Genomic DNA, 25,388 nt, shown 5'->3' with positions numbered 1-25,388 from the left:
CATGTGTGTGTGTGGTTCAATAACAGTAATACCAATGAATGTCAAGATTAGATTGTATCTATTGGAGGTGGTCATAGTCTGGAATTTGCGTGGTGCAAATATTCTTCCCCAGTCATCAGCCCAAGCCTGGATATCTTCAAGACTCATTGCAATTTGAACATGGAATGCTTCAGTATCCGAGGAGTCACAAACGGTGCTGAACACTGCAATTATTGGCAAGTATCCCACTTCTGACATGATGGAGGGAAGGTTATGATGAAATAGCTGAAAACAGTTGGGCCCAGGATATTACCCTAAGGAACTCAGAGATGTCGTGCAGCTGAAATGACTGATCTCCAACAACCACAAAATTGTCTTGTGCATCAGTCAACGACTCCAACCAACAGATGAATTGGTCTTGTTTCACAGTTCCAGTTTTGCTAGGGCTCCATAATGCCACTCACGGTCAAGTGCAACCTTGACAGAGGGCTGTCACTCTCGCCTCACCAAAGTCGTCCCTTACTATTATCTAAAATGTTAGTGCCAGAAGTTTTCTCTCAGAGTAAATCAAGCAACAGCCTAATATCATAACATTCACAGAATCAAACCTTAAGATGTCCCAGAATCACCATCATTATCCATGGATACATCCCGTCTCAGAGTGGTATACAGTTGAGAGAGTGTTGCCTTCGGTGTTTTCAGTATTGACTCTCGATATCATGAAGTCTCATAGCACCAGGTCAAACATGGGCAAGGAAACGACCTGCTGATTACCACACAGTCCTCCCTCAGGTGAAGAATCAGTACTCCTCCATGCTGACAACACTTAGAGGAAGCACAGAGGGTGGCAAGGGCACAGAAGGTACTTTGGATGGGGAATTTCAGCACCCACTACTGAAAGAGCTGTTCAGACCTGAAAGGATATTGGTGATAGGTGAGGTCTACAGTAGGTGGTAAGGAAACCAATGAGACGGAAAAACATACTTGAACTGATCCTTACCGATCTCCCTGCCACAGATGAAAATATCCATGACATCACCAAGACTGACCACCACACATTCCTAGTGGAGACAAAAAGTCACACCTTTGCGTTGAAAATGTGTCGTGCGGCATTATTAGTGTGCTAAATGGGGCAGACTTCAAACAGATCCAGTAACTCAAGACTGAACATCCATGAGATGTTGTGGGCTGTCAGCAGCATCAGAATCATACTTCAGCACAATCTGCAACCTCATGGCCAGCATCTCTCCCACTCCACCATTAGCATCAAACTAGAGGATCAGCCCTGGCTCAATGAAGAGTGCAAGAGGGCATGCCAGAAGCAGCAAGATGAGACTATGTCTCAATGAAATATCAACCTGGTGAATCTGTAAAACAGTCATACTTTCTTGCCCAACAGCAGAAACAGCAAGTGATAGACAGAGCTCAGCAATTCCGCAATTTGCAATCCTGCCACATCTAGCCATAAATAGTGGTGGATAATTTAATTCAACAGAGGAGACAACTCCACAAATATCTCCATCTTAAATCAGTACAAAAATAAGGCTGAAGCATTGGCAACAATCCTCAGTCGCAAGTGCTGAGTGGATGATCCATTTCTTAGCATCCTCAGCATCACAGATGGCAGTCTTCAGCTAATTTGATTCACTCCACACGATATCAAGAAACAGTTGAAAGCACTAGATATTGCAAAGGTTGTGGGCTTGGACAGCAGTCCAGCAACAGTACTGAAGACATTTTCTCCAGAACCTGCTGCACTCCTAGCCAAGTTCTTCTGGTGCAGCTGCAGTACTGGCATCTAACCAAAGTGGAAAATTTCCCAAGTATGTCCTGTACACAAAAATAGGATAAACCCAACTCAGCCAGTTACTGCCCAATCAGTTGACTGAAACATCAATATAGTGATGGAAGATGTCATCAACAGTGGTAGTAGGTCGCACTTAGTCACCAACCCCAGTCTAAGCTCTACCAGGATAACTGAGCTCCTTACCTCAAGTCTTGGTTCAAACATAGACAAAAGAGCTGCACTCCAGATAGGAGGTGAGAGTGAATGTCCTTGACAACAAGGCCACTTTTGACAGAGTTCGGCATTGAGGAACGCTAGCAAAACCAGAGTCAATGCAATCAGTGTAAAATGCTCCACTGGTTGCAGTCAGACCTGGTTATTGGAGGTGAATCATTTGAGCTCCAAGCCTTCTATGGAAGAGATCCTCACGGTAGTGTTCTAGGCCCAAACATATTCAACTGCCTCATCCTAAGACCAGGATTGGGAATGGCCACCGATGATTGCACGAATGTTCAGCACCATTTGCAACTCCTAAGATACTGAAGCAGTCCATGTTCAAATGCAACAAAACCTAACAATATTCAGGGTTGGTCTGAGAAGTGGCAATAACATTTGCCAAGCAATGGCTATCGCCTGTAAAAGACAACCATAGCACCTTGACATTCATTGGCATTACTATCACTGTCAACATCCTGAGGGCATTACTGTAAACTCGAAACTCAACTGGACTCATCATATAAATACAGTGACTGCAAGAGTAGGTTAAAGGCTAGAAATGCAGCATGATGGAATATACCCCACTGGTTTGGATGAGTGCAACTCCAACAAACTCAAGAAACGTAACACTATCCAGGATAAAACAGCCTGTTTGACTGAATTCCAGAGTCCCAGATCCATAAACATCTACACCTGCCACCACCAATACTCAGTAGCAGCATCTACAAAACACACTACAGAAATTCACCAAAGCCCCTGACACAGCACCATCCAAGTCAGCAGCTACTTTCATTTCAGACAAGGGCAGCAGATACATGGGAACATCACCACCTGTAAGCTGCCCAGAGTCCCTCACCATTCTGACTTGGAAATATATTTCTATTCCTTCGATGTCTTTGGGTCAAAATCCAGAAATTCTCTCCCTAATGGCATTATAGGTCTACCCAGAGCACATGCACTGCAGTGCTTTAAGGCAACAGCTCACCACCTTGTCAAGGGCAACTTGGGATACACACTAAATGTTGGCCCTGCCAGCAACCCTAATGCACGAGGAATGCATTTTTTAAAATGCAGTTTCCCACTTTGGTTCTCGGATTTCAATAATGGCATTTTAATCACTATTTTCCATTTATTTTTTGGGAAGCACCCTATGAAAGTGGTATTACTTTCTAACTAAAGATAGTTTTGAGTTAGTTACTTGGATACTGTGTGCATCAGAAACAATTTAGATTGTTGCAGCAAATGTAAGGAGGAAATAACAGATAGAGGGTCCTGGATGCAATAAAAAAAATCATCCAGATTTATGGAACATTGAAAATCTTGATCAGGTGCTTTCCTTGATTATGGTTCATTGAGCTTCTCCTGACCCCTAACATTGTTATTTAACCAAGACGATAAAAGAGAACAAGTCACGATAATAGGAACATCTAAAAATCACAGAACAATTAGTTACAAATTAGACCATATCAGAGAAAGAGCAGAGGAAATATTTACATGGCAATTAAAACAGAAGACCGTAACCATGGAGCTGATCAAACCCGGAGATGCCTGATACCAGCAGCCAAAACTTGCAAATGCTCAGTTGTTTCCAAGTCATTATTGCAATTTCATTTTTTTGAATGTAAATTTCAACTAAAAAAACAAATTTACAAGATTTCAGTGATGCTGGTAAGGCAATGTTTCATGCCCATTCTGAATTCTGAAATTACTGATGGTGGATACTCTCGTTGCAGTACTTTTGGCAATGGCTGTACTATGGTGTTAAGTAGGATGCTTTCAGATACTGGCCAAGCAACAATGAAAATAATAGCAGCACATGTTCAAGTCAGTTTGATGTACGACTTAGAAGGGAGCACAGATTGAGCGCTCATGATATGTACTTGATTTTCTGCATTTGCAAAAGATTTCACGAGATATAGATCACAAATGTACATAATCCCTGTAGTGTGGAAGCAGGCCGTTCAGCCTATCAAGTCCACGCCAACCCTGCAAACAGCATTCCACCCAGATGCAACCCCCCTAACCCTAGCACTGTAACCCTACACTTCCCACGGCTAATCAACCTAACCTATACATCTTTGGACTGTGGGATGAAACTGGAACACCTAGAACAAACCCATGCAGCCAAGGAGGATGCACAAGCTCCACACAGAAAGTTGGTTGAAACTGGGCCCTGGCACTGTGAGGCAGCAGTGTTAAGCACTGATCCACCGTGCCACCCATTGATCCCATTCGGATTTATTCATTTGGAAATACTCTACCCTACCGCTCTCAAAATGCGGCTCAATAATTTATTGCCTCATTCAAATGTTGAAATGGTCGGTCTTCTCCACAGATACTACTGCATGGACCTTGAATTTTGTCTCTTACCTAGCATTGGCAGCATTTCTTACACTAGACAGTTTATCATCTTTTTGCTTCATTCAGATGTATGTTAAAGAGTTAACAGCAATGAAATAGCATTTAATGTACACAGCATTTGTCCAGATACCAGATGAAATTTTTACCAGTTATCAGAACAAATGAATCTCAATTTCTAAACAAACAGATAAGACACTCTTACTAACTAAAACCCAAACAATTATACAAGTTGAAAAGAGAAAGCATTTTAAATTTCACTTCTAAAAAACTAAAGATTCAAGTGCGAGCCACAAAATTGAAATACATTTGGCTGCACCCCCCACCCCAGTGAAATGACTGACATGTTAAATTAATAAGTAGTTAATACTCTTTAGCTCATAGAAACTCCACCACTTTGATTTTTAAAAAAAGGCTGTCATTGCAATGCAGAGATGTGTTCCAATGTCCAGCACTGGATGCCAGATCTGGGCCACTTGCTCAATATTGTTTGTAACTAATTCTATCAAGCGGAGAAGTGGGCACATTTAATCGAGACAATGAATGTGGTTAATTATCACAAAATATTGCAATATAGTTGCCTCTGAAATCAATAAAGATGCAGAAACAATGATATGGTCAGACTGAAAATTATGGAAAATTTACACTTAAATGGAGACTCTGCTTAAAGATAATACTAGATTAAAGAATATGGAGAATGCAGCTTTAGAGTGAAGCAACTGGAGGATCAGCAAAATTTAGTGCCAATAAAAAAAACTGTCACTTTGAATGTGCTCTAAATTTAAATGCCAAATATTTAAGATTCCTAAAGAGTAAATCAGGAAGCAAAGTATTTTTTGGGGGTTGGGGCGGTTGTGGGGGGAGCACTGTGGGATTGAGAGCAGAGAAAAGCGGGTTTAATTAGTTATATGTTAAATAATATTTCTATGGATTATGTATTAGAACAAGAATTGAACTTTAATTAGTGCACTCCAAAATGATTGCTTCTTGGGCATTAAATATCTTTTGTTTAAAAAATGATTTGTGGGTGTGTTGCTTAGATCTTTAAACTTCATTCTCAAGGCTGTTGTTTAAGAAAATATCAACTGGAGCAGAGCAGCACAACAAATAAACAATACCTCCTGGAAACTACTGTGTAAAACTTTATGGACTAGCATAGTAAGTACACACGATTCAAGCTTGTTCCTCCAGACTTGTGGCTTTTGCAAACATTCCAAGGATGTTATGCCATCGCAAGACATTTTTACTTGGTCCAAGAAAATGCTAAATAACTCCTAAATACGTTAAAAATCTCCTTCCTTCATATTTAATTGAACCTTTTCATCTGTGCGCTGCCAGCCTCAAGTACACTTCAAGTTAGAATGCATTACTTTCACTCAAACATCTCTGACAGAACGTTAGCATTTTAGAGTCAGAGATATACAGCACAGAGACAGACCCTTCAAGTCCAACTCGTCCATGCTGACCAGATATCCTAAATAAATGTAGTCCCATTTTCCAGCATTTGGCCCATTCCCCTCTAAACCTCTCCTATTCATATATCCACCCAGATGCCTTTTAAATATTGTAATTGTACCAGCCTCCACCACTTCCTCTGGCAACTCATTCCATACATGCACCACCCTCTGCATGAACACAGAAATAGTAATTTGTTCAACAGATTGTGCTCATCTGAACCAAAACCTCTGTGCAACATATACCCCTCAACCAAACTCAGACTGCCTGGTTATTTAACTCATTTATAGAAAATGGTGTTCACAAGTTGATTGCCATGTTCCCCCTATAGTATAAAGGTACTTAATTAGCTGTGCAGTACTTTCAGACATCTTGAGATCATAAAAGATTTTGTAGAAAGGCAAGCTCTTTTTTCGTTTGCTGAACCGAGAGATAAGGTTTTAACCTGAAATAGGGAAGTAAACTGTGGAGCAACAGAAAATATTCTCTTCTAGTTACAGAATACAGATAAAATGGTCTCCATAGAAATCACTTTAGAAGTTAAAGTAGAGTTCTTCTCATCTATACACTGACATGTTTCCATATGATATTGTACACAGGTCAGAATATTTCAGCCAGCTGATTTGCTTCGCTCTCTCACTTATTCCCTTATGCATGAAAAGCAGAGTGCAGGTTACTAGATAGCAATCAGAAACTGAACTTGAGCTCATCTCTGGGCCGTGTAGAGAAGATACAAATTTTAAGCATATGCAACAAAATTTGCTAGTACATGAATGCAACAAGCCATAAAATTAAACAGCTCCCTGACCGGATCCTCAAAAAAAAAGCATATGGATTTGATGAAAGGAAACATTGAAACCACTTATTAGGTCGATCACTACCTGTTGGAGGGAAAAACTGAGTTAATTGTTTCAGATCAATGATCTTTCATCAGAACTTCAGAAAATTCATCTCAAAGTTTAATTTGTTTGCTTTCTACAAATGCTGCTAGACCTAAATATTTCCAACCCACTTTTATTTCAGATTTCTAGCTACCACAGCTTTAAACTGTGTAAGAATACGTTCATCTAAAAATCAAAAAAATCAACATCAAGAATTAGCCAAATTGAATGAGATCCGCTACGTGTCTACTTGACGTCAAAAACATTCACTCCTACTTAGTAGGTACATTTCAGAGGGGAGCACAGACCTTAAGTATTTACTTACATACCCACAAAATTGAAGCAAGTGCAAAATTTCCTCATGCATAGTACTTGAGAAAACATTTTATGCAATTAAAACAAAATCTACCTGCACGTATGTAGATGGCATATAACTGAAAACCACGATTTCACGGCCTAGCATGTTGAAGCATCACATGGCATGTTAAAAACAGTGCCTAATGCTATAAATGAGATTACAAAATTATACACAAGATAGGCCATACTCACCCCCTTTATTTCCATTTTCTTCATCCTGACAAAAAAAATTACAATTATTTATATAATATCGAACAACAGTAATGTTTATAAGTGGATTTAAGCCCACAAAAATAATAAACTAGTATTCTAAAAAGTACAGCATAAAATTATCATGGTGTGTTTCCTACAATTCCCCACTCAAGTCAGACCTTAGGTTCCTTAATGGCAGACCTGCATAAACTAGAAGCCATGACCTTTATCATTAAGTGATACCAGAGGACAAGTTACTCGGAACTCTACAAACAATTATCAGCTAACTCAAACAGCAATGGCACAACTTCTGGAAAGATTTGGTCCAATTAAAGTGCCACTAGATGCAAGAAGTATTATAAATAGATTAAATGAAAGGATAAAAACCTGGTGACCAATAAATTTTAACGTAAGTAAATGAGATAATCTACTTTGGATCTAAAGAGGGTAAACAAGTCATGTTATAAATGGTGAAAAGCTAGAAACAACAGAAGCTCAAAAGAGACTCAGGGTTCCAGGGACGGAATCATCATGACATCACAAGCATGTACAGAAAATAATAGAGCTAGGACTTTGCATCACATTTGAACGCTGCACAGCTGAGCACTACACCTTAGGACAGATAAATCGGTCTTGCAAGGAAAGAAGAGTAGAATTACCAGAAGACACATGGATTCCCATGGCTAAAAATACAATGAAAGATTACATTAAATGGAGTTTTATTTACCAGCATTTAGAAATTAAAAGGCTAATTCATTTTAGAGACCAAGTTTCAGGATTTTGACTTGAAGTTTATTGCAATATATTTCCAAGTCTAAAAGGCAAATGGCTTGGAGGAGAACTTGCAGGCAGTGATGTTGACATGTATTTTCTGCCCTTTTCCTCCTAGATGGTAGTGGCCATGGGTTTTTAAAAAGTGCTGTCTCAGGAGCATTGATGAATTTCTGCAGTGTATCTTCCGATCAACAGGATGATGATAATGGAGATTTCAGTGATAGTAATACCATTGAATATCAAGGGGTGATGGTTAGATTCTCTCTTGTTGGAAATGGTCATTGCTTGGTACTTGTGTGGCACAAATGTTACTTGCCAGCCAAAACTGGATGTTGTCTAGGTTGTCCTGCTCTTGGACATGGACTGCTTCTTATCTGAGAAATAGCAAATGGTGCTTAATATTGTGTGATCATTGGCAAACATCCCCACTTCTGACCTTATGAAGAAAGTTCATTGATGAAGCAGCTAAAGATGCTTGGCCCAATGACAGTCCCCTGAGGAACTGCTGACAAGTAGTCCTGCAACAACTACAACTATCTTCCCTTGTGCCAAGTATGACAAGAGTTCCCCCAACCACAATTCCAACTGACTTCAGTTTTGCAAAGCATTCCCCGATGCCACACTATCAAATGCAGCCTTGATGGTCAAGGACATTCACCACACCTTTAGAAATCAGCTCTTTTGTCCATATCTGACCGAAGGCTGTAATGAGGTCAAGAGCTGATTGGTCCTATCAGGCAGCAGAAATTGCTAAACGGAACTCGATAGCATTGTTGATGACTTTACTGATGGAGAGCAGATCTGCAAAGCTGGTGAATTATCCACTCAGCCCTTCCAACTGACGATTGTTGTAAATTGTGTTGGAGTATGATTCTGCTACTGCTGATTGAACAGATCTAGCAACTCATAGCTGGGCATTCGTGAGCTACCGTGGGCAAAGTTGCTAGATAGACTATTCCATTTAGCATGGGAATGATATCCTCAAAGTGAAAACGGGACTTCGGTTCCGATGCACAATGATTGTTCTTACTGATCCGGGCATGGAATGGTGCATCTGCAGCAGGCAGACAGGTGAGTGTAGGTCAAGCATGTTTTTCTCTCTTGATCCCTCACCACCTGATGCAAACTCAGTCAAGCAGCTACGTCTTTTAACACTTGACCACTTTGGTCAGTGAGGTGCTGCTGAGCCACTCTGTGACAGACAAAGTCCCCTCACTCAATACATTCCACACTCTTGCTGCCCTCAGTGCATCCTCAAGTAGTGTTCAACATGGTGGCTTTCCGTTTCAGCCGCAAACTCAGATACGGTGATAGCATTGTGTGGGATATTTGTAAGGTGCAATTCTGTAGGTATGATTATGTCAGGCTATCGCTTGACTAGCATGTGAGACTGCATTCCTCATTTTGGCAAGGGCCTCCAGACGTTACTAAGGACCATGCAGTATCAACAGAGCTGTGTTTTCCGTTTGCCTTTCCAGTGCCTTAAATGGATGTCAGGCAGCCCATCTGATTCATTCGTTTCTTTAGACTCCACAGTGCTTGTTATAGAGTCGCTTGCTAGACCATTTCATATAGCAGTTAAAGAGTCAACCACATATAATTGAAATTTAACCTATTAAGAGGAACAGGTTAGTTACATAGTGGGAAACTAAACCACAAAGGGATCATCAAAAGAAATCAGAGCCAGACATTTCAGGAGGAAAACTTAAAAATGCTTCTACAGGAGTTAAACGCCCTCTCGAAAATAGCAGTTGATGCTAGATCAGAAGCTAGTTTTAATTCTGAATAAATCTGGATAAATTATAGGGATCATTGTATAATGTTGCAAAGACAGGTATATGGAGGTAAACCGCAGAGTCATGATGGCAACAACAGCCACAGTAGCTTGGGGAACTAAATGGCATGTTTTTGTTCCGACGTTCACAACATTTCTCATTTTAAAACAAAACTGAGAAGCTACATTACGGAAGCATTTTTTTCCTATTTGAAGCACACAGCCCTCAGTTGTGATACCTCATGATCTAAAACAGAAATCAAAAACACTAAGGGTGGCACGGTGGCTCAGTGGTTAGCAGTGCTGCCTCACAGCGCGAGGGATCAGGTTCAATAACATCCTCGGGCGACTGTCTGTGTGGAGTTTGCATATTCTCATGTCGGTGAGAGTTTCTGCCGGGTGCTCCGGTTTCCTCCCACGGTACAAAATTAAGTGGACTGGCCAGGCTAAATTGCCCCACAGTGTTCAGCGATGTTTAGGTTAGGTGCATCGGCCATGGGAAATGCAGGGTTACAGATACAGCAAGGGGATGGGTCTGGGTGGAATGCTCTTTGGAGGTTTGGTGTGGACTTGTTAGGCCGAGTGGTCTGTTTCCGCACTGTTGGAATTCTAAGGAATGAAAGTATAACTGCAATGGCGAACATTTAAAAGAACAAAGGACTTTCCAATCAGACCCATAACCTGTGGTTTAGACGGAAGAACTGATCATATTCATTCTGAAATGATTCATAAATAGAAGCACTATCTACCACGGATGCCAATTTTGACAAATACCAAGACTGGAAAAAAAAATCAACTGACATCTGACTTAAATCAGGATACTAAATGAAGTCTATGACACCTGAAGAAGCTTAACTTACAAAAACAACTAAGCCTTCAACTAGAAAGTGGAATAAATGGTTTCTTTCACAATTGGTAAAATCCTCAAGCTTTAAAGAACGACAAAAATGTTTAATGTATTTAAATAAAGCTTTGAAGTGCTGTGGACGCAAGCATCATTTTGTTGTTGAATGAAAGATTAATTTAAGACAACCACAAATTACAAAATGTTTCAATGTAGAAGCACAGGTTGGCATACAACTTGTATTACAAAAATTAGATTATTTATTCCAAAAACATTTTGTTTTATATTCTGATCTTAGTGCATACAAATCGTTAACTGTTTTCGCCTTTACAGTAAGTTGCTTAAAAACTTTCCACAGTAATTTAAAATTCTATTCAATGGATTTTTAGTTATTGACATTACCTTGTTTTAATTTAGTATTTAAATTAAACAAAAATAAGTTTTCAACAAGAGAGTGTTTTGGAAAGTAACACATTTTGATTTCACTAAGAGCTGGTGATTATTTTAAGTATCTAACCTTTATGTTGGTATGCACCACTGATTCTGGGGGGTAGACAATGAAGTGTCTCAGCGTAAATCCAAAACCTTGTGAATTTCTTCGTAGACTAATAGTTTTTGGGCCTGGCCATGAGAAAATGTCTTCCACCAATGGAGAGATGGTCTCAACTTGTCGACTTCCATTTTTCTTATTTTTTCCCTACAAAACAAAAACAATTAAGAACGGGCAATAGCAATTTTTACTGGAATACAAATAAAGAATCATTAAAACATTTACAATAGAGAAGTTTTCCTTCTGAATCACAGAATCATAAAATCCCTACAGCGTGGAAACAGGCTAATCGGTCCAAAAAGTCCACACTGCCCCTCTGAACAGCATCCCACCCAGACCCATTCCCCTAATTTCCCATGTCTATCCACCTAACCTAAACATCTCTGGGCACTATGGGCAATGAAGCATGGCCAATCCACCTAGCCTGCATGGGGAGAACATACAAACTCCTCACAGACAGTCGCCCGAGGCTGGAATCAAACCCAGGTCCCTGGCACTGCGAGGCAGCAATGCTAACCACTGAGCCACCGCGCTGCCCTGAATATAAAAAGTTTCTTTCTCTTAGCCAAAGGTACACATTCACTGCAGATTCAGCAATTTTTAAAAAGTTCCCTTATTGCAAAAAAAGTGTTACACAGATTATTCCAGATCTGGAGACTGATCTCTGGTGCTTATCAGAATTCTCATTTACTCCTCAAATGCTAGAATAGGAATATTCACAAAAGAAACAAAAAAGAATATTTTGACAACACTTTTAGCCTTGCACTCATCAGGACAATTTACAAGAATACATAAAGGGGGAAATAAACAGTATTTACATTGCATGGGAGAAGAATGCTGATCGGTTGTCTTTCAATTAAATCATTATACATCCATACCTCAACATCATTTTACCACCTTTCATCTCTCATCCCAATATTCTAACCTAATGGAGATTGCGGTAAGCTTTTATTTTGACATTCATGTGGAACGAACGTTGCTTGTCACTTGTCAGCCCAAACCTATACATCGTCCATGTCTTGCTGCACGTGAGCCACAAGCTGCTTCAGTAGCCGAGGAATCACAAATAGTGATGAGCATTTGTTGAGAATTGCGCAACGTTCCCAATTCTGATCTGAATTCAGATTAAGGGAAGGTCGATGAGGAAACAGCTGAAAGATGGTTGGTTCTAAAACACTCCTAGGAGGAGGAACTCCTGTAGTAATGGCCTGAGACTGAGATGACTGACTTGCAACAACTACCATCTTCCTTTGCGCTAGACATGACTCCAGACTGCTCTAATTCCTACTGACTTCAGTTTTGTTAGAGCTCCTTGATGTCTCAGTCAATGGTGTTTTGACGACAAGGGTTGCAAACTCCTACCTCATCTATAAATCCGCTCTTTTGCTCATGTGAATGAAGCTGTAATAAGGTCAGGAGCTCAGTCGTCCTTAGTACTATTCCCAGAATGTTATCACATCCCATAGCATCTGCAATACCCAAATAGCTTTCAGCTATTTCCTGATACCATACAGAGTGAATTGGATTGGTTGCATACTTGCATCTTTGATGCAAGGCACCTTGGGAAAATCTTCAGTCATGTATTTTTTACTAATATGCTCAACTTCTCCAACGAAGGTGGGAAATTTATGATTCTTCCTGTTCCTGTTAGTTGTTTAAATTGTCCACCACCAATCTTGACTTGATGTGGAAGGATTGCTGAACTCAGATCTCATCCGTTTGTTGTGGGTTCACTTAGTTCTGCCCATCACTTGCTAATTCTGCTCCTTGGTGCACAGAAAGCCATATAGAGTCTCAGAGCTGTACAGCACAGAAACAGACCCTTCTCTCTAACTCTTCCGCATAATTTAGTCCCATTTGCTAGCACTTGGCCCATATCCCTCTAAACCCTTCCTATTTATATACCCATCCCGATGCCTTTTACATATTGTTATCGTACCAGCCTCCACCACTTCCTCTGGCAGCTCATTCCACACAAGCACCACCGTCTGCATGAAAAGGTTGCCTCTTAGGTCCCTTTTAAAATCTTTCCCCTCTCACCTTAAACCTATGCCCTCTAGTTTTCAACTCCCTCACCCAGGGAAAAGAACTTGTCTATTTACCCTATCCATGCCCCTCATGATTTTATAAAATTCTATCAAGGTCACCCCTCAGCCTCCAACATTCCAGGGAAAATAGCCCCAGCCTATTCAGCCTTTCCAACCCTGCCAAGATCCTTGTAAATCTTTTCTGAACAGAAAGGATCACTAATGTGACTACTGCAATGACCACAATCCAATACCACAAATACTCTTTAATTTAGTGAACATTTTATTCACCAGGAACCAGTCCAAACCTATTTGACTCCTGGTGACAAGATACCTTTTTTTCTTTTCAAGGTAAACCCTAATCCCCAAATTAACTTTCTCTTAGCTGTGTTATTGGAAAGAAAGAGAAGGAGATCTTCTAATCTCTTTTAAGCCCTTACATATTTTGTCTTTTCAATTTGAGCACAAATTCCCAACCACCACCTTTGTGAATAAACAGCATTTTCCACACTTCAGATGTGGAACTGACTGCCTCCATCTCTCTACTGTCCTTCTTCGAGACCCTTGTGATTGTAATACTGTTGGGGAAAAAAAAATCAATGATTTTCAATGGACCCTTCTCCTCTCAAAAGCTCATTGCCATGAGCATGTAAAGTTACATGGGTCATGTATCCAAGTGACAATGCTAATTAGTTATCTTCTAGACTCCCAACTTCATTCCAGCTTCAAATTAAAAAGATATTCCAAATATAACCATTTGTTTAACTTGCCACTCTGTTGCCTTCAAGGATCCATGCACATGCACACCAAGGTCCTCATATCTTCGGTACTATCCAAGATCAAGCCATTGTGTTTTTTAACCAATACAATATGGGACACAACTAAATGAAAGCTTTTGTGAGAGAAACAAAAACCATTTTCCTGCATTAAAAAGAATTCTTTTAAATGAAATAAAGAGCTTTGCTGAGCATTTGGTGTGTTTTGTATTTGGTCTGGACTGCTTTGACCTTTGCTACCTATGGATGTTGAACATATGGCACTAATTGTCAGTAAGCACAAAGATATTTGGATCATTTGAATACAATGACTTTGCAAATATGTAGGCTCAAAAATAAAATCAATTCTTCTGGTTGTCTTGGTAAAATACGTTGAGTGTTAGCAGAAAATTCTATCTAAAATTACTGATCTCTGAATGTGACTTAAGGGGGTCCTGGATGCAAGTAATATGCTGCAGAAATTATCAGAACTTCCGCCAAGAAATTTGTGCCTTACCTCAAATACAGTGCATTCAGCCATAATTGTTCTATGTGCAGTCATCTCTCTCGGAGAGATCAGCTTTACAGTCTAGCAGGAGTGTGGGATGTGCAGAAAATAAATGACTGATTGTTGAATTGGAAGAGGGCAGATATGTTAACAATAAACATAATTTTCAGTGCAAATTGCTAATGCATAAAAGCCAGATCTTGAGAATAACCACAAGTTGATCAAGTTTATAAATTCAAAGTTTTGATTTTTATAGTAATTTGAACTAGATTTTTGTTGTAAGCTTAGGCTTAGCGATCAATGATCAATTTCTAGTGAAAGAGCACCTCAAATGTTTCTAGGTTAAAATTTCTTGGCAAGTATACTTGGGTTATACCCACCAGGAAATTGAAAATAGAACGCTCTATTCCAAATCTATTGTCAAATCAAAATAAACCAATTAGAATCAGAAATAAATTAATTAGTGATTTTTGCTAAGTTAAACAAGTTTCAAACAGAAGAAAATGAATGCATGATTTCTCAAGTACAACAGGGATTGCACATCAATATTTATTCGCCGATTATGAGCAGTTTTGGGAGCCCCCGAAATTGAGAAAGGAACCATATAAATATCTATTTGTATACTTCTCTAATAATCATCTGATATCAATTGCATTTTGTGATTATTAGGATGACACAGTTTAGGTCATAGCACTGCTGTGTATCCAAGAACTTTTTCAAATGCGGTACAAAGAAATTGGTTCATACATTTTTCACCATTAGAGGGCAAAATACATCCATATACAACTTCCTTTTCTTGTTCTGAATACATGTTTCGAAACAAAACAATAAAACTTAATGCATTTTTTCAGATTTCCTTCCTGACACTCAGCCGTTCAACATAAAACATTGCTCTGGAGGGATGTGAAGGGGTAAGGGCAGCAGTGCAAGAAATGGGCTAGACACAGCCGAGGACTGTTTCAACCAGGGGATGGAGGTAGGGATTTATAGCTGATGCAAAAGGAGAACATGTCTGAAGCACGTATGGAAGTTGTATCATCATAACAAATACAGTGGAGGAGACACTGGGAAAAAGGAATGGAATCCTTGCAGGAAGCTGGATGAGAGAAAACTGTAGTCAAGGTAATTGTTGGGGGGACCCAATCATCATCTGCCTCAACAACAACCTTCCCTCCATCATTAAGATCTGAAGCGTGAATGGTCATGGATGATCTCAATGTTCAGCACCATTTGCAACTCAGCGTCAAAAAAGTATGTAAACACAGACTTTGGTAATCGTGCGCTCTTATCTAAACCGAATAAAAAAACTAAAAAACTCAACACAAATACAAAATGTAATGATTGCTTTGCATAATAAAAAAGTTAGTGAGAGTGAAAAAGAAGGCCCAAAAAGAAAAACATAGCTTCTGAAAATCAAAAAGCAGTCAGAGAATGATGCACAAAGAACCTTTGGAAAAATATTATTCTGCTCCCCCGATTACAGGTGCTATAAAAATTTAAAGTCTTGTTGCTTCAGGGATGTATTTCGATACAACTGAAGTCCCTCACATTTGAAAAGCGTTTCTATACTAATTGTCTTGACTTTCACATTAAGATGAACTACTTGAGTTGTGCATATAGTGAATGACTGCTGATAGAGGATATTCCATATATATTTATATACATTATTGATTACAGGAGTTGATTTCACTTGCAAAGTGACTACGCAGCTTGTGAAGTGAAACTAGCACCATAGGTACAAGGTAATCACCAGTTCAAGAAAGAATTGAGGAAAAACTTATTTTTATAAGCTGCAAGACGATATAACTTGTTACAACATGAAACTGTTGACATACCCAGGAGGTGTACTTAAAGGGAAGCAGATGAGTATTATGATAAGTAGGAATGCAATGATATGCTGACAGGGTTAGAAGGAGCTTCACGTGGAATGTAAATATTAGCATAGATGAGTTGGGTTGAATGGCCTTCTGAGCTATAGATGTGATTAACTTAATGCATTTTTTCAAATTTCCTTCCTGACACTCAGCCGTTCAACATAGAACGTTGCACAGCTTAACACAATACCATGCACAAGTTAAGGTCTTCAAACATTTTTGTTCAAACCATGTTTTCCTTAAAATAGTTTTGCATCATTTTATTGATTATGAGCAAAATCCACTTGACTATTCTCATTTTACTCATTTGCAAATACAATGGCAGACTTCAGATGAAGAAAATCTCAGTCACTAATGACAGAAAATTCCCAAGATTTGTCACAGAACATGCATATTTTTGTCATGAGGAATGTGTGGCACAGTCAAAAAAATTACAGAATGTCATGATAAAAATACCAGTAGTAAACAACTAAATCACCTTTTCTAAGATTTATCTAGACAAATATAATTATTGGCAAGGGAGATATTACATCTCACAAACTACTATGCTGAAATTATAAAAATTTTGCCACCACCTTCAAAGCATTAATAAAGCAAGCATAGTGGTCAGGAATTGGAAAACAAATGGCATTTCAACCAATCTTATGAAAACTAGCATCAGGATGACCCAGGAAACAGTAGCCTAACAATGAGCTCATACTTGGGATGGACAAAGTATATTTAAAAAAGTGATAGTAAAATGCCGAGCTAGGAACAGATAGGAGGCAGCATAGAGTTTTAAGTAGTTCATTTTTGGTTAACAAATCTAATGAAGCTTTTCAAAAACAAAACTGACAACCTCATTGATAATAAAAAGTTTGTGGATGTAATGTGCTCGAGAATGCAGGAAGAGTCTTGATGCAGTGTCATATCACATAGACAGGCAACTATTTAAAAGACAGGAAAGAAGAATAAAAGGTACAAAATTCCACAGTGGAATGATCATATACAAAATTAAAAGAAGTGAACAATAACTGTAAATGGAATTGCACTGATGTGCAAAAAAGGTCACAAGCAGGAAGAGACAACGATTGAGGATGATTTGATTTCACTTCGGTTCAATGGTTTCTGGGAGGCTGCTATATCCAATGCCTAATCTGCAGAGTTCTCCACATATCGGACAGATGGACATTTATAGATTTTTACACCCCCTTTGATGCCTCAACTTTGTGTCCACACATTTCCAATGAAACCTTTCAATATGTTGAGCGCCTTACCAATAGAGCTTATTTTTGCCCTTCAGTTGGTCACGAGTGAGCCTCTGCAATGAGCCAGCAGACATGTTTAACCAGTTCAGGGATGTTTCAAAAACATCCACTGATCTTTAAGAAATCTCCTGCCACAACTGAGCCCCAACAGGGCAGTTCATTTAGGAACCTAGTGTCTGGCACAATAATGACATGTCCTACCCAGCACAGTTGATTTTGAATGATTAGCATTATGCTGAGAAAGTGGGTTTTTGAGATAAGACATTACTGTTGGAGCACGTTATTTGTCACCACATTTGCAGGCCCTTGAAGACATCAGTGGTGCTACTTTTCCACTATTTTGCACTTCCCACCGTTTGTCATCCAAAACTCCAAAACAGACAGGCACATCTGAATCACTGCTTTTTGGTAAACCACAAACTTAGTGTCAGGTTTCAAATCCTGGCACTTAAACAGCTTTTTTTACCTTAATCAGTCAAAGGCTGAGCAGGCACATTTGAAAACCATCAATTTTGTCATTTGCTTCTACCTTTCCTGCCTCTATCAGCAGAGTATAGGAAACAAACTTCCATGGTGGAATGAAATATACAAAATCAAAAGAAGTGAACAATAACTTTAAATGGAATTACACTAGTGTGCAAAAAGATCGTGAGCAGGAAGAGACAAGTGAGAATGACTTGGTTTCACTCAGGTTCACCGACATACAGAAATTCGTCCATAACTTCCAGAGCCTTGCCATTAAGAATAGAGGAAATTGTGGCATCCTGGTAGTACCACCATTAAAAATCTATTGTTGACCACAAGACTATCAATTGTCATTAAAACCCATCTGGTTCACTGATGTTCTTTTGAGAACGAGATGCCCTTACCTGGTGTGGCCTACACATGACTCCAGATCCACAATGTGGTTGACTCTTAACTGCCCTCTGAAATTGTCTAGCAAGTCAGTCATTCAGTTGTACCAACTGCTAGAAAAGGAAAACAGAAATGAAACTGGATAGACCACCTGACATCGACTAAGGCACAAAAAAAGTTAACAGTGCAGCCCGTCAGCCCTGCCAAGTCCTCCTTACCAACATCTAGGGGCTAGTGCTAAAATTGAGAGAACCATCTCACAGTAACGGCTCGGCAGTCAAACTCACGGAATTATACCTTACAGACAACATCACCACTCCACCATCCTTCAAAGCGTCACATCTGACTACAAGACAGATCCAGCAGAGGCAATGGCAGTCTGGAGGGTGCTGCCCCAGGATTCCTTGACAATAACACAAGACACCATGAAGTCTCATGGCATCAAGTCAAGTAAGGGCAATGAAACAGCCTGCCAATTACCACATAGAACTTTTCCTCTCTCCCTCTCACGATAGATCAGATCACCTCCATGCTGAACAGCATTTGGAAGAAGAGCCTTCAGTGTCCATCACCACGAGTGGCTCAGAAGCACCAACGTGGATCAACTGACCTGGTCAAGTTTTAAAGCTCTTAGCTGCTTGACTGGGTCTGCAGCAGACTGTGCGGAACCAAGAGGGGAGAAACATACTTAATCTCATCCTTACAAATCTGCCTGTGATAGATGCATCAGTGCATGACAGCATCAATAAGAGTGACCATCACACAGTTCTTGTGCAGTTGATGTCCAGTCTTCACATTGAGAATACCCTCCATGTTGTTTGGTGCTACAACCATGCTAAATGGGACAGATTTTGAACAGATCAAGCACTCAAGATTTGCATCCATGGGGTGCTGCGGGGAATCAGAGTTGCAGACCAACACAATCTACAACCATGATGTCCATCCACTCTACCGTTACCATCAAGCCTGGGGATCAACTCTGGTTCAATGAATAGTGCAGGAGGGCATGGCAGGAGCAGAACAACACGTAGCTAAAAATGTGGTGTCAATCTGGTGAAGCTACAAAACATGACTGCTTACTTGCCAAACAACACAAGCAGCAAGTGACAGACAGAGCCAACCTATTCCAAAACCAAGGGATCAGGTTTAATTTCTGCAGCCTGGTCACATCTGTCATGAATGTTGGACAATTAAACAACTCACAGAAGGTTGTTCCACAAACATTCCCACCATTAATAATAGGAGAATCCAGCACATCAGTGCAAAAGATAAGGCTGAAGTAGTCACAATAGTCTGCAGCCAGTGGATGATCTATTTTGGCCTCCTTCAGAGATCACCAGCATCACCTTAAGACCACAAGACCATACAATGCGGCAGCAGAATGATGTCATTCAGCCCCATGGAGTCTGCTCTGCATTCAAACATGGCTAATATGTTTCTCAACCCTGATTCCCTGCTTTCATCCGCAATCTTTGATCCTCCTACTAAATCAAGGATGCATCGTTGTTTTAAATACACACAATGACTTGGCCTCCACAGCTCTCTGCGGCATTGTGTTCCACAGATTCACCACCCCTGACTGAAGAAATTCCTCATTTCAGTTTCAAAGGGTGGTGTCTTCTGAGGCTGTGCCTTCAGATCTTAGTCTCTCCTACAGATGGAAACATCTTCTCAATGTGCACTCTATCCAGGCCTCTCAGTATTTTCTAAGTTTCAATGAGATTCCACCCTCATCCTTCTAAATTTCACAGCAGACCCAGAGTCCTCAACTGCTCCTCACAAACCCTTCACCTCCAGGATCATTCTTGCAAACCTCCTCTGCACCCCCTCCAAGGCCAGCACATCCTTCCTTAGATACAGGGCTCCCCGAATTCCAGTCTTCAGCCAATTCAGTTCTCTCCATGTGATATCTAAGAAATGTTGAGGCGTCCTGGATACTGCAAAAGGCTGAGACAGGTGATAATATTGTGGCAATTTACTGAAGACCGATGCTCCAGAACTTGCTGCATCACTAACTAAGCAGTTTCAGAATACTAAAACACTGGAAACAACTAATTGGCAAAATTGCCCAGGTATACAACCTGCACTCAAAATTCAAGACAAGTCAGCCCACCCAATTACCACCTCATGCAGTCTACCCTAGATTATCAGTGAAGTGATGGAGGACGTCATCAACAGTGCTATCAAGCAGCACTTACTCTGCAATAACGTATTCACTGAGCTGAAACCAGGCTCCACCAGGGCCACTCTGCTCCTGACCTCATTGCAACCTTGGTCCAAATATGGACACGGGAGCTGAATTTCAGAAGTGAGGCGAGTGACTGCCCTCGACATCAAGGCTGTATTTAGATCATAGATCATGGATCCCCTACAGCGTGGGCCCAACAAGTCCACACTGACCTTCAGAGCATCCCACTCAGACCCATACCCCTACAACCCACCTAATGAACAAATCTCTGAACACTACGGGCAATTTAGGATGGCCAATCCACCTAGCCTGCACATTTTTGGACTGTGGGGGGAAACCGGAGCACCCGGAGGAAACTCACACAGACACGGGGAAAATGTGAAAATTCCACACAGACAGTCGCCCGAGGGTGGAATCGAACCCGGGTCCCTGGCGCTGCGAGGCAGCAGTGCTAACCACTGAGCCAAATGGCATCAAGAAGCCCTAGTAAAACTGGAGTCAATAGGAATCAGGGGTAAAACTGTTGAAGTCATACCTGGCACAAAAGGAAGATGATTGTAATTATTGGAGATAAATCATCTCAGCTCCGGAACCTTTCTGTCGGAGCTCCTCAGCTTTATGTCCTCGGCCCAACCAAGGGTTGCTTCAGGAATGACCTCTCCACCATCCTAACGTTAGAGATGGGCATGTTCACTGGTGATTGCACAAAGCTCAGCACCATTCACAACTCAAGTGCTAAAGTAGTCTAAGCTTAAATGTAATAAGACCTGGACAATCTCCAGGCTTGGGCTGACAAGTGGCAAGTAACATTCATGCTACACAAGTACCATTTCTGTTTCCAACAAGGAGAGAATCCAACCACTGCCCCTTGATATTTAGAAGTATCACTATCACTGAATCCGCCCTCTATCACCAGCCTAGGGGTTACCACTGACTAGAAACCAAACTGGACTGGTCATATAAATACTGGGGTTACAAGAGCAAGTCAGAAGCTAGGAATCTTGCAACGAATAACTCATCTCCTGACGCCTTGCAAATCCTATCCAACAGCTACAGGGCACAAGTCAGAAGTGTGATAGAGTGCGCTTTACTCGCTTAGACAATTGCAGCTGCAACAACATTTAAGTAGTCTGACGCCATTCATGACAAAGCAACTCATTTTATTGACACCACATCCACGTGCAATTCCTCTCCAAGTTACCCACCAGCTTGGAAACAAAGAACAAAGAAAATTACTGCACAGGAACAGACCCTTCGCCCCTCCAAGCCTGCACCAACAGGCTGCCTGTCACAACTAAAACTCCCTAACCATTCAGGGACCGTATCCCTCTATTCCCATCCTATTCATGTATTTGTCAAGAAGCCCTTTAAAAGTCACTATCATATCTGCTTCCCCTACCTCCCCTAACAGCGAGTTCCACGCACCCAGCACCCTCTGTGCAAAAAACTTGCCCCATACATCATCTTTAAACCTTGCCCCTCACACCTTAAACCTATGGCCCCTAGTAACTGACTCTTCCACCCTGGGAAAAGCTTCTCACTGTCCACTCTGTCCATACCCTAAATAATCTTGTCGACCTCTATCAGGTCACCCCTCAACCTCAGTCATTCCAGTGAGAACAACCCAAGTTTCTCCAACCTCTCCTCATAGCTAATGCCCTCTTTACCAGGCAACATCCTGGTAAATCTTTTCTGTACCCTCTCCAAAGCCACCACATCCATACCAGAATTGAACACGATACTCCAATTGCGGCCTAACTAAGGTTCTATAAAGCTGCAACATTACGTGCCAATTTTTAAACTCAATGCCCCAGCCAATGAAGGCAAACATGCCGTCTGCCTTGTTGACTACCTTCTCCACTTGCGTCCTCATGGGATCAAAATCCTGAAACTCTTTCCCAAATAGCACTGTGGGTGTACCAACACCAAATGACTGCAGCATTTCAAGGTGGTAGCTCACTACTACCTTCTCAAGGGCAACTAGAGATGACAATAAATGCTGGCCCAAACTGCAAAGCCCACATCCCGTTGATGGAATAGAAAGAAAGCAGCCACTAAAGGTGCTGTTGTTCTTATGCTAAATAGACTGAGCAGTTAAAGGAGGCAGCCCTCCATCTCCTATTCAAGTACAAAGGCTAGCCCAGAAACTATTTTTCTCCATGGGTTCTACCTAATCTGCCAAGTATCTCCAGCATTTTCAGTTTTTCACTCAGCATCCACAGTGCTTTGCTTTTGTAAAGTACTTGATTTTGGAAAACATGACAGAACTAAAACAAACATTCCAGTCTGATTGAGTCTCTATAAAGTACAACTAACCATACATGAAAAAACATGTACAATTCTGATCATCATACTTTCAGTCATAAAAAGCAATGGTGAAAGATAAATTAAATAGATGAATAACTCATTGCAAGTCCTCCCAAAGTAAGGGTCAGAGTGAGATCGAGAGTTCTGAGACAGTAATTGCCACTTTGGAACACTAAATTGGAACTGCCATACCGCCATTCCACTAGACCATCACACTCCGTTCTCACAGAAGGGCTGAGACAATTTCCAAGCCTCGAAATGGAAAAGTGATTGGTAAGGAGTGGCTATTAGTATTAGGAAACAGGTATTTAAGACTTGGGTCAGCTTAAAATACAATATTTAAGGTTTTAAGATTTTAAACATCATTCCAGAATAAAATACTGAATACAAAATGTAACCATACTTGTAACCCGAGCATGAGCATTTCAATCCTTTATCCTGTTTAAAAGATTTTCATTTTGAACTCTTTTAACTCAAAGTAAAGTGAATAAAGTGACCTCCTGCTAGCTCTGCCCAACAATAGGCCATTGTGACCCGGTTGGCAGAGACAGACCTAGGGGAGCAACGGCAGATGGTTAAGGATGCAGAAGGTTTTGCCCCAGACGGTGCAATTCAACTAAGAGAGTGCAGACTAGATTGGGGCTGTTTTTCTTAGAGCACAGAAAGCCAGGCTGGGGGCAGGATGTTGAGGTGTGCAAAGCTATGAGGTGCATAGATAGCTTAGAAAAGGAAAATCTTTTCCCTTAGTAGTAGTGTCAAAAATTGAGGGGCATGGTAAGGAGAAGGTTTACAGAGCATTTGAGGGTAAAAAAAAATTTATCCAGAAGGTTGTGGGCTTCTGGAAAAGTAATACAATGCTATGGGCCAAGTGCTAGAAAATGTGATTAGAATAGAGGGATGTCTGATGGCCATTTGGGCTTAGTGAGTCAAACAGCCTCTTTGAAAATCATAGATACACTTTGAAAACTATAAATAGTGTGACCATGGAAACTGCTGAAGATCAGACAGGCTTAATGTGCAAACAGATCATTGAAAGTAGCAGGCAAGTAGATAAAGTAGTTAAAGTCAGCAAATGGGGTAGCTGACGGTATTAGCTGAGTTATAGAATAGAGATATATTCTATGCCGCTGCTAATAACGGCAAGTGCAGGAAGGTTATGCTGGAATTGCACAAAACGCTGATTAGACCACAACTGTAGAACTGCGTACAGTTCTGCACACCACAGCATAGGAAGTGTTACCACATAGCAAGCCAGACCAAATCAGACTTGCTAACACTGGATGTGCAGTGAAAATAAAACAAACATTCAATGGTTCAATTGCGAAGATTGTTTTCAGCTTTTTTAAAAGGCTGCCGAGTGTTCTGTTGACTACGCCCTCTTCACCTGTTCTAGTAACAAGTTGGTTAAGGGTATAGCTATTGTGCTAAAATTTGATATAATCTTTAAATCTACAGATTCTCAAAAAACTCATTATATCGCATTTTATTTCAAGGGTGCGGAAGTCAAAGCTCTTGTTATTCTGAGTGACACCTGTTGTCGTCCTACAGCATGATCAAAGACATCTTTTTTGCTTCTGTAATCTTACTTTTTGCTAGATTGAATACCAACCAAGCCAACTGTAATATAAACAAGTTTTCTAACTGTTCTAAATGTTCCTTCCATGTAGTCCTATATACTACAATATCATTCACGTAGTCTATAAAATTAGGTACTTTGGTTATAGCAGTTCATTAAATGTTGAAATTGTGACCAGAAAATTGTCCAAAATAAATCTACTGGCTTTAGTTTATGACCATGAAATAAAAGGATCATTAAAACAGATTTGAGATAACTTAAGTCTGAAAATTGAATCTTAAAATGTTAAAGTATGTGTCAACATTTCTCAAGAGGTTAACAGGAGCACATAGTTACAAAGAAACACCTGAAAACTTCTCAAAACAAAATGAAAGTGGGCAGATAAACATGCAACTAGAAATTTCAAAGCAGGTGAAGTAGTTTTGGTACCCTTGCTACTCTTAGTTCTTCTACACGAGTCCTTACTGCAGATGGTAGAGAGGTTTTAATTATTTTTTTAATATTTCCCACAGTGTGGAAACAGGTTCAGTGTTGGAAAAACCCATCTAGTTCACTAATGTCCTTTAGATGGGGAAAACTGTCATTCTTAGCTGGTCCACAGCAATATGGTTGCCTCTTAACTGCCCTCTGGGCATTTAAGGGTGAGTAATAAATGTTAACCTAGTAAATGATCCCCACAATCCCACAAATAAATATATATTAAAAATGTTTAAAAATCAAATAAAATTTAGATTACAACCTTCTCAAATGAAGGTGAAAAATACTTCTACATCCTTCTCCAAGTTTTGGCAAAGCTTGTACTATCTTAAAAATCTCAAATGAACCATGGGTGATGATTAGGCCTGTAGTCTAAATTGTTCCAATCACCTAGTTTAGCTGTACCAT

The 25,388-nt window shown here is 40.3% G+C and overlaps 1 protein-coding gene across 3 annotated transcripts in view; it reads right to left on the bottom strand.

The window, feature by feature from the left end:
* Positions 1–25,388, bottom strand: part of LOC109935405 (rho GTPase-activating protein 21) — a 236,932-nt gene that overhangs the window by 138,535 nt on the left and 73,009 nt on the right. For 2 of the 3 annotated variants that reach the window (XM_048612239.1, XM_048612246.1), the window contains exons 3-4: positions 11,134–11,313; positions 7,225–7,249 (exon numbers count right to left, since the gene is read on the bottom strand). The exons of the other annotated variant lie outside the window; for it this stretch is intronic. In XM_048612239.1, coding sequence (XP_048468196.1) covers positions 7,225–7,249; positions 11,134–11,313 — 205 coding nt within the window. The remainder of the gene's footprint in view (positions 1–7,224; positions 7,250–11,133; positions 11,314–25,388) is intronic. 3 annotated transcript variants of the gene reach the window in all.

Source organism: Rhincodon typus, chromosome 2, assembly GCF_021869965.1.
Source record: "Rhincodon typus isolate 14 chromosome 2, sRhiTyp1.1, whole genome shotgun sequence".
Classification (NCBI taxonomy): Eukaryota; Metazoa; Chordata; class Chondrichthyes; order Orectolobiformes; family Rhincodontidae; genus Rhincodon; species Rhincodon typus.
Note: the sequence above shows the minus strand (reverse complement) of the source record. Positions and strands in the feature narration are given on the sequence as shown.